Raw genomic sequence first — 9,757 nt, 5'->3', positions numbered from 1 at the left:
ACTGAAGTAGAGGAGAGGAAGAATGCGCAAATTGCGAATCTGATAAAGAATCACGAGAATGCATTTACCGAAATGAAAAATTATTACAATGATATCACTCTGAATAATTTATCGTTAATTAAGAGTATAAAGGTGAACTTTATAGTTATTATAAATTTTACAATTATAGAGTCACGGAAAATAAGAATCGATAATTTTTCAATTAACGTAGATTATCTTTTAATAGGAACAAATGGAAATGATGAAAAATAATGAAGAACGTATGAAGAAACAAGTACGAGAATTAACAACAGAAAATAAAAAATATTTGACTGACTTGAAAGCTTTGCAGGAAACGATTACCGAACTTAATCGTCAACTTGCAAATTATGAGAAAGACAAGCAATGCTTAGTTGTTGGTATTTAAAACATATCATTATATAATAGCGCTATGAAAAACTGAATTAATAATTATTACAGAACACAAAACGAAGATTATCCGTAGTGATGAAGGATTTAGAAAATTTAAAATGGGAAAATGAAGTTCTCGAGCTGCGTTTTGAAAAAGTAAAATATTTAAACAATACATATAACATTTTCAAAACATACATATACTATTTTTTATAAAATATTTCTAATATATTTTATTTAGTGCCAATCCGAAAGAGACGAGTTACATTCTAGATTTGTGTCGGCTATATTTGAGCTGCAACAAAAAACGGGTTTAAAGAATGTACTCTTAGAAAAAAAATTAGAAAAGTTATCGGATTTGCTAGAGCAACGTGAAGCGCAGATTAGCGAAGTGTTAGCTGCTGCTCAATTAGATCCTGCGGCAGTGGTTAATATGAATAAAAAATTAGAGGTACACATTAAATACAATCTTATCACAATTATGTGAATTAAATACGAATATGATAATAATGCAACATTTCTTTGTAGGATATGCTCAATAGAAAAAATACTGCAATACAAGACCTACAATATGAATTAGCAAAAGTATGTAAAGCACATGACGATTTGTTAGCAGTTTATGAGAGTAAATTGCAAGAATATGGAATTCCCAAAACTGAACTTGGATTTCAACCTTTGAGAATGAAGATAAATGGTGCGAAATTGGGTTTAGGTCCAGCTGGTCTCGTTACCGCAAATCAGTAATACATTTTAAAAATATTTATATATAATCGATTTTATGAAAATTTTATATTGTCTTGTCTAAGAAAATTGTGACAAGTGTTTTATCATTACTTTTTATAGATTTTAGTGAAAGAGAGATAATAAGTTTTTAGTAAGCCGTACAATTTGATATGTATTTAGTACTGTATAGGATATTTGATAATACGCGCATTTAATACACCTAGCGATGAACTTGGAAAAACTTGAAATGTTATTTTTGAGCAAGATCGATATATGTACAGAATTTTTTGACACAGAGTATTTTTATTCTGTAAAACAAATACACTTTAGCTTATGCGTTATATTTTCAAAAATTACATAAAATTATCACAGAGAATGTACAGAGTAGATCGTATTATGCCTGGAAGTTGTATAGCCTCAGTAATTATTCAACATATTTATGCTTTTGCTTCTAATCATATTTCTTGTCGCAGTTAATGTTGGCAATGAAAAATCCGAAATCGTATATATTCAGCTTATATATTTTCATTTCTATTACTAATTGCATAACTCCATTTTATGCTCCATCTTGTTAAATATTCAACAACTGGCAGGCACAAATACATTGAAAACATTCATATATAGATATTAACATATAGATATTAGACACTGACTATAGTCTAACTTGTAAAACACTGTAAGTCAAATACATCAGGTCACATGGTTAATAAATTTCACTGGCTTTGTGTAAAATATTTCCCCATTCGTTTCTCACGCAATAATAGTAATAGTCTGTAAACTTTTCCATTTTATAATACTTTACGGTTAAGTGAAGAAATAATTTATCATTTGCTCACAGATTTGTAAATATTATACAACACTTTGTATAGATATAATTTTATAATACATATATAGATGTGTATATATATATATATATTATACATATATATTTATATATATGCTTATGTGTATATTAAGAATTTTGGCACAATAAGAAATAGAATCACAGTTGAAATCATTGTACATTATAAGATTTATAGATGGTTTTGTCAATATGTCGGTTTCGTGTCTGTGAAGTGTATGTTACACGCTTACTACGATATGAAATGCACATTGAAACGTGTAATCAATCAAATTTGAAACCCCACAACTAGGCTCTACATAGAAAATTACACAAATTATGAAATTATGAAATAATATATAAAAAATCCAGATTTCGGAAAAGATTACGTGAAATGCTAAGAGATTAATCGGATATAATTCTGAGCACTGCAAAATTTAGAATTTATCTGTACGCGTATTTTTTTTCTTTGAATTAGGCTCGTTTGGTTACCACCTTATCTGGAAAGAACTCCGATCTACGCTTTTTTCTTTTTTATTAAATTTTTACGGCCGTGTCAAGTATGTATCAGAGTCGTAGAAAAAATAAGCCTCTGTTTTTAATTTTAGATATTAGTGGTCCATTGTTCCATTGTAAATCTTTTCCTCGAGTTCCTTGAAAAATTCGCTCGCTACATTTATAAGTGCATCGATTTCTAACTTGTTGTGCGCACATTAAATTTAAATGAAAGCATAATATATGCTTCATATAGTTAAGCAGTATGATGCATTTATATATATCAACTTTGATGTGATGTAGCAACACACTTTCATTTAATTTTACTACTAGCGAGATACTTACGCATTTGTATGATAAATAAAGGGAAAATATATGAGCATATATATTATCTAGATAGGAGAAAGGCAAGGTACACTTTCAAGTAGTTCAAAATTACCATATTTGCATAGTTAGCAGATGTAAATATACAATGATTATCTGTGTAGCTTGTACACACTTGGTCTGCGGTCTGATAAGAATTGTTAATTAATTTAAACACTGAATTGCAAATTTTGTACTTTACTGGTATTGAAAAGGAATCGTAAGTTTACAGAAACTTGTAAATTAATTAAAAGTTTCCAAGAAATAATTTATCGCCTTTCGAAAAGATTATGTATTACAAAAAATGTGCGCATACGATGTAACATAAATGTGTTCTGTTTGCTTTACGGATTATTTAATTTTTTTCGTTTAACTCATTATCCTCCAATTTGGTAGAACGTCAGCAATCAACGTAGAAAAGTATGTTGTTACGTTATAAACTACGGTTTCGCCGGCGGCCAAAATAGCTCCAAAGGAGCCATAAGTACCGTAATCTATTATGCTATGGTTGCACGCGGACAAAACCGCCAGATCTTTCCCCGGGCCTTTGCCATCATTTTCTGATACAAAGCTGATTCGGTGACGTTTGCTGCGCAAGTTATACTTGCACCAAGCGATATTATCACTCGTTATTACGAAGATCACGTTGCTGTACTTGCCAGCGAAGTAATCCATCGCCGACAAATAGTAACTTACCGGCGCTGGCCGCGTTTTCAACTTTTGCCAAAGGTAATCTACGTAGTCGGTTCTGCGTACGTGTACGCTGACGTAGGTTGGCGAGAACAAGTTGAATTTTTCTGCCACGCGTTTTAATACTTTCTCTGCGTAGAGCCTTAGACTCGGTTTGAATGTAAATTCTCGTCGTACGTCATCTAGCCAGACCAGTATCAAAGACCAATAAGCCGCATGTCTGAAAAAAAAAATTAATTTTTATTTAAATTATATTTAAATAAAATTTTATATTTTTAAAAAGATTAAGAGAAACTTATTGTTTATTTTGCATAATTTTATTTACGTATTTATTTCACAATAGTTTGTGCTGTGAAATCTCTAAAAATACTGAGGTAAAAATACCTAGGTATTATGATGTTTTGCTCGGTACTGTTCCATTGACTGAGTGAATTAACTATCTGGCCAACGTCTAGAGTACATCTACCGATGTAGCTGAGTGGCGGGATACTGAGATTTTCAAAGTGCTCTTCCAGAGTCTTAAGTATGCAACGCGGCATGAATGGCTCTAGGCCGGTTCTCCGGGCGGTTGCCCACACAGAAGCGTACTCCCAGATCTGGTTACCCAGTCTACCACCTTGCATCGCCGAGACTATGCCATATTTGGGACAAGGATTGTTGCGCAATTCTGACGCCGATATACGGATGTTGTTCTTCAAGTTCGTGCGACAGAGTGCTTGCTCATACGCGAAGATCTTCATGTGACGTGCCGGCGGGGTCGATGTGTACATGGGAAACAGGAAGACGTGGATGCAGAATACCACTAACATCGCGAGGACTATCGCGCTCGCAAGCACATGCTGTTGAGCGTGACTCATTCTCTCTGCTAATTTTGCGCCACGCAAATTTTTAACGATGGGATGCTGTTCTTTTTTCTCTATCGTTCACTTTTTCTCCCTCACTCTACGTATTTACTCTCTACTCCCTTGTCACTACTTTGCTCTGCTTCTCGCTTGCCTCTACTGGTCGGCCGCTCGCTTCTCGTGCTAGTCCGGCATTTCGTATCTACAGGTGTGCCATGTCCTTTGCTTTCCGACGTACATCTTAGCAACAATAAATGAGCGATTAATGAACGATAAATGTATACAGTTTACTTTAATATATAAATACAATACTTTAGGATAATATCTTAGGATTACATTACGGATAACTTTAAGAATATTCAAGCACATATTTAAAATAACGTATCATTGAACATTACGCGTCATTTTAAGATTATAATCGAGACACAATTATGTAATATAGAACAGTAATAAGAATAGAAAATTATAGAAATCTTTTTAATATGATACGATAACGATATGAATTCATTTCAATCTTTTTATATTATAAGAAATCACATTTCTCACAATAGGAAGCGTTAAATTATATATTCAGAAATTTTAATTACATGGAATTATAAAAATCGCATTAGGTCTGAAGCTAATACTCTTCTTTATAATTGCACTCCATATTTCGTTCCATTCCATATTTATAATTGCACTCTATATTTCGTTTTAAAATATCCTACCCTTTGTCTTGATCAATATGTGCATAATCGCTATCCATAGAAATGTATCAAGTTTAAACATAATTTAATTCGTTTCTCAGACAAATTAAATTATTTCTTCTTCAAATAATTCTCAGAAAAAGGACATGGCTAACACACAATTACTATGCAAAGCTCGAATAAAATTTCATGCAAGCAGCGATTTTGGCATATATATGTAATATTGGTTTCATAATTGTAAAAAAATTATAATAAGTAAATCGTATTGAGACAGCTAATGATTTATTGAACACGATTTTCGATGTAAACCATGCAATAATTTGTCTTTCGCAACTAATATAGCAGCTATGTCTAAATGATGTTAATAAGAGCATAATTAATATGGAATGATAAGTGGATGAAAAGAGTATGCGGGACATAAAATCCCTTACGGCATTCTTAAGTTTTGAAAAATGAAATGTATTATACCGTCATATTTAATGACATAAATTTTCTATCTTGAAAATTTTTAAATATGAAAAAATTCTACTTGATACATTAATCTTCCGTAGTACAATCGGAGCTTTGAAGACTCAGTCGAATTTTTAATTTTTAATTATTTTTGGCTCTAATTTTGATCTGTCTTATTTAAGTTATTAAATTATTTTATCTCAAATTTAGATATACACAAAAAAAGTAAAAAATTTTGGATCATTGAAATTTTTTCAGATTTTATTATAATCCAAAGACACTTTGAAAAACACAATCAGGCACCAGTTGGACTAAGAAAGCAGTGAAAAAAATGTTGACTCACGGAGAGTTAAATAATATTACGAAACTATGGGAAATGATGCCTGGTGGCTTAGGAACTGCTAGAGCGATTGAAAGAAAAATGTGTATAAGAGAAATCCAATTGCACATCGAAAATTATGATATAATCTTTTATATCTCTTTTGCATCGATCTTTCACAATTTTCAAATATATAAAATTGCACCGCAGTTAATCTTGTTGCAGCCCCTCAAACATTAATCCTGGCAAACATTAATCCTCTCGAAAATCTGTAAATTTGTAATTTCGCGTACATATGCATATTCAAAGTTCTTACGTCACAAGGATAAAAATTGCGTGCATGACACACATTCTCTTCTGCTACCATCAAAGCGACGTATGCAGCTCGTCGAGATCAATTGGAGAGCCAGAAACCTTCAAGAAACGCAATAAGTAGATCTTATGTTTAATGTTACAAGTCTCTTAGTTTCCTGTGCAGCAATAGAAATCGAGAAGTGTGTGTGTAACATGTCTTCTACTTTTCTTTCTCTCACATTTAAGACAATACAAGAATTACAATACTTAGGGTATTTTCCAGCAAGTAACACAGTGAATTATTATTGTTTGTCAATATTAAATAGAAATGAAATGATCACTGTTATACTGTGTCTCTCTTGCTGGAAAGCATTCGCGATAAAGTGAGAACAGGATGGTGATGATAAATCAATTTCAATGTCTTCGCAATCAGCTTCTGCCCTTTTAAAAACTCTCATCTTCCCGGCGCGAATTTAGCTCCAGGAAGCTTGATCTCCGTGATATCGAATCAATCTCGTGAATAAAATTCTCTACTCACCTGTTCCTGCGAACTCGGCGCGATTCGCGACGCACAGGTCGAGCCTCGCAACCAGCCGTGGGTTCGGTTCGCTCATGTTTGCCCGGCACGAACGCTTGTTGCACCCCGGCCGTCACCTTCGCTGTCGCTGTCCTCGCTCCGCGACAACCTTCAGGACGGCGACGCTCACTTCAATCGCCTCGCGCACTCTCGCTTCCTCTACGATGTAGTGACACCCGGAATAGTTTCATGCACCATCTGGCACTGTCCAGCTCGAACGGGGGCAAGCTGCTGTCAGTGCCATCCTCTCATCGGGGATGTTTTCTCCCGGGGGTGGCGAGCGTGACGTCACTCACCCCACAACCAGCGCCGTGATACGTATAGATTTTTAATTTTCTGTTGGCGCCTTTCCGAGACTGCCATCTGTCGTTACCCGTCAGTAATTTGCGCTTCCTGCGAAGATCGCGAAAACGTCATGTTGAAAGCATGCAACGGCACATAAATAAAGGAAAGTCACCGATCAACATATTACTTTAGATAATATTTTCTTAAATAAAAATAAAAATAAAACTTTAAAAATATGAGTATAAATTAAAAAGTGTCTTCTATTAGATAATATAAGCAATTTTTATAATATTGCTCTAATATCGCTTGGCTGACGATCAGCGTAATATTCGGGCTATGTTCGACTTGGTTTGCGAGTGTTCACATCGATCATTCATTTTACTTATCAAAGAGAAACAAAAGAATATAGCTAAATTATTTTTACGTTACAACTTTTTTGAATTTAGTTGGATTAAAACGAAAAATTTCCTACTTATAATTTTGAATAATTTAAGTAGCATTTGTGATCCATTTTTTAATCCACTTGAATAAAAAAAAAACTTTTTTTTTATTCAAGTGGATTAAACTGTATTATATATTTCCTATTCAGAATTTTGAATTGAGCAGTATTCACGATGCATAGAAATGACTGATATTATTTTTAGATTGAAAAACTGCATTTCCTATTCACAATTTTAAATTGAGCAGCGTGCATACAAAGTATTACGAATATAATATAATATTATTTTTAGATTGAAAGGCATAGAGATATGCACTATACAATTCCTGTAAATGAATAAAAATGCATTCAGGATTGAAAAGCATTCATTTTAACATGAATCAATATTTCTGAAAATCTGAACTCATTTCAATTCATTTCAATTCATTCTCGTTAACTGGGATATCAATTGACTTAGATCACCTATTCAGACTCTATTCCTCCCCCTCTAACGAAGAGGATAGAATGGTGACCGTGTACATCCCAGACAATTTCACTCTTTATATTGTCCTTATATTTAGTCCCAATGTATCCTGCATCACCTTCCTCGCCTCCAATTCCCAATAATCTTATCTTCCTCTCCAATCCACACATATACACACAAAATAAAATGTGATACACCTACGTACACGTACGTACGCACGCATCCCAAATTCATAAGATTAGAAAAATTTTGCAATTAATATTAAATAATATTAAATATGAACGATCATCTTTGTAATGTAACTTAGTTTTAATTTTTTTTATGAATAAATGTAAGTTTTTTTTTATATTCTAAATGAAGATCCTTTTAGCTTCTACAGGGTACATAGAAATCCGGACCAAAATCCGGAAAAATTGAACAATTTCTTTAAATTGTTCAATTTAATAAAATGTTTTTAATGAAAAATTAAATATTATAAAAAATCCTTTTACATGGCATTTGGGGGATCTCTGAACACAATTATTCGATATATCCTCCATTAGCTTGAATGACGGCCTCTATTCTTGGTCTGAAGCGTTCGCACGCACGTTGTAATATAACGCTGTCCATGCCGACCAATGCTGCCTCAATAGCAGTCCTTAATAACATCATATTGGGATGCCGAAACTTGTTTGTAACCCTTTCAACTACGCTCTATACGTAATAGTCCAAGGGTTTTAAATCCGTTGGGAAGCCAGAATTTCTTGGACCAAAACATATCGATGTTGTTTGAGAGCCAATTTTGAATCAAATGACTCGTATGAGTCAATGCATTGTCTTGCTAAAAAACATATGGCCTTCCGTACGCCAGTTTCCATCCATAGCTTCACTATATTCATTAGAACGCGCAACGATTGCTCTGGGTCATCCGAAAGCATTTGAGCCCTTTTAACAACTGCGAGAGTCCTCTTTTCGAGTGACTCTTCTTCGCTGATATACTAGAACCTTCGTTGGACTGTTCTAAAGCTGTATATTTTGCCACAACGTCATAAACGATTGATCTCGGATATCCAAAGAACCCAACAGAAAATTATTTCCGTTACTGAGCGCGAAGGCCTTCGATGATCGCAGCTTTTCGATTATATTAGATATGGGAAAAAGTTCGTGGCGTTTTTCTCGTTAGATGGCATTAAAAAAACGCCACGAATTTTTTCCCATACTAATACTTTTTAATAATTGTCTGAAGAACATTATTAGGTCTAATAACATAAAAAGTAAAAACGGAAATTACACGACCTTCATAGTTTACTGTTCCTTATGTTTGTAATTACCAAATAGATTAAATAGCGATCATATATTAAAGTATTGTTTTATAATAATAATAAATTGCGAGAACTCATTAAAGTGCATAAGGATTCACTGCTGCATGATGTGAAGACGGATGTTGTGTATAAAGTTCCTCGTAAGAATTGCGACGCGAGTTATGTGGGATAGATGAGCAAACAGTTGAAGTCCAGAATCACGGAACCACATCCGGTGGAATCCATTTACCATTTGGCCATAACCGATCACCGGTTGCAAGAAATTCATAAATTCGACTAGGAAAACATTGTAATTTTGGACGAAGAACCTCAATATAATAAAATATTGGTCTCGGAAATATTATACATCAGGAGACGCATGGACTCAATTTACAGACAGACGTGAAGGGGCTTCCCAAAACTTTTCCGATTATTGACGAGCTATAAATGTCGACTTGTTTTTGTTTTAATCAGTGTCGTCCTAGTGTAGTAACGAAGTTTTCCTATCTTGATTATCGATCGTTTTCTAATTTCCTTTTTACCTATTAAATTAAATAATAAGTTATCTTTAGAGTTTAAACTTAAAAAATTTTAATTAAAATTAAAAAGTAACATACTTACGTGAATCTGACATTTACTGG

At 33.5% G+C, this 9,757-nt stretch overlaps 2 protein-coding genes across 3 annotated transcripts in view; one reads left to right on the top strand and one right to left on the bottom strand.

Annotated features, from left to right (window-relative positions):
• Positions 1–1,134, top strand: part of LOC108686824 (growth arrest-specific protein 8-like) — a 4,277-nt gene extending 3,143 nt beyond the window's left edge. The window contains exons 4-8 of the mRNA XM_018192306.1: positions 1–132; positions 227–394; positions 460–546; positions 632–841; positions 919–1,134. Coding sequence (XP_018047795.1) covers positions 1–132; positions 227–394; positions 460–546; positions 632–841; positions 919–1,134 — 813 coding nt within the window. The remainder of the gene's footprint in view (positions 133–226; positions 395–459; positions 547–631; positions 842–918) is intronic.
• Positions 1,135–3,071: 1,937 nt separating this feature from the next.
• Positions 3,072–6,897, bottom strand: LOC108686826 (galactoside 2-alpha-L-fucosyltransferase 2-like). 2 transcript variants are annotated; one of them, XM_018192309.1, is made up of 3 exons: positions 6,611–6,897; positions 3,866–4,563; positions 3,072–3,701 (listed from the first exon to the last, which is right to left on the bottom strand). In XM_018192309.1, exons 2-3 carry the CDS (start codon positions 4,336–4,338, stop codon positions 3,161–3,163), a joined length of 1,014 nt encoding a protein of 337 aa, XP_018047798.1. In that variant the 5' UTR covers positions 4,339–4,563; positions 6,611–6,897; the 3' UTR covers positions 3,072–3,160. The 2 variants fall into 2 exon arrangements, with proteins under 2 accessions (XP_018047798.1, XP_018047799.1); XM_018192310.1 differs by lacking the exon at positions 6,611–6,897 and adding an exon at positions 6,095–6,134.
• Positions 6,898–9,757: the final 2,860 nt, after the last annotated feature.

This window comes from Atta colombica, unplaced genomic scaffold (assembly GCF_001594045.1).
Source record: "Atta colombica isolate Treedump-2 unplaced genomic scaffold, Acol1.0 scaffold192, whole genome shotgun sequence".
Classification (NCBI taxonomy): domain Eukaryota; kingdom Metazoa; phylum Arthropoda; class Insecta; order Hymenoptera; family Formicidae; genus Atta; species Atta colombica.
Note: the sequence above shows the minus strand (reverse complement) of the source record. Positions and strands in the feature narration are given on the sequence as shown.

Coding starts and splice junctions, on each gene's coding strand:
- LOC108686826 (XM_018192309.1), bottom strand. CDS start 4,338: ATGAGTCACGCTCAACAGCATGTGCTTGCGAGCGCGATAGTCCTCGCG. Junction 3,702..3,865: donor CAAAACATCATAATACCTAG/GTATTTTTACCT, acceptor TTTTTTTTTCAG/ACATGCGGCTTATTGGTCTT.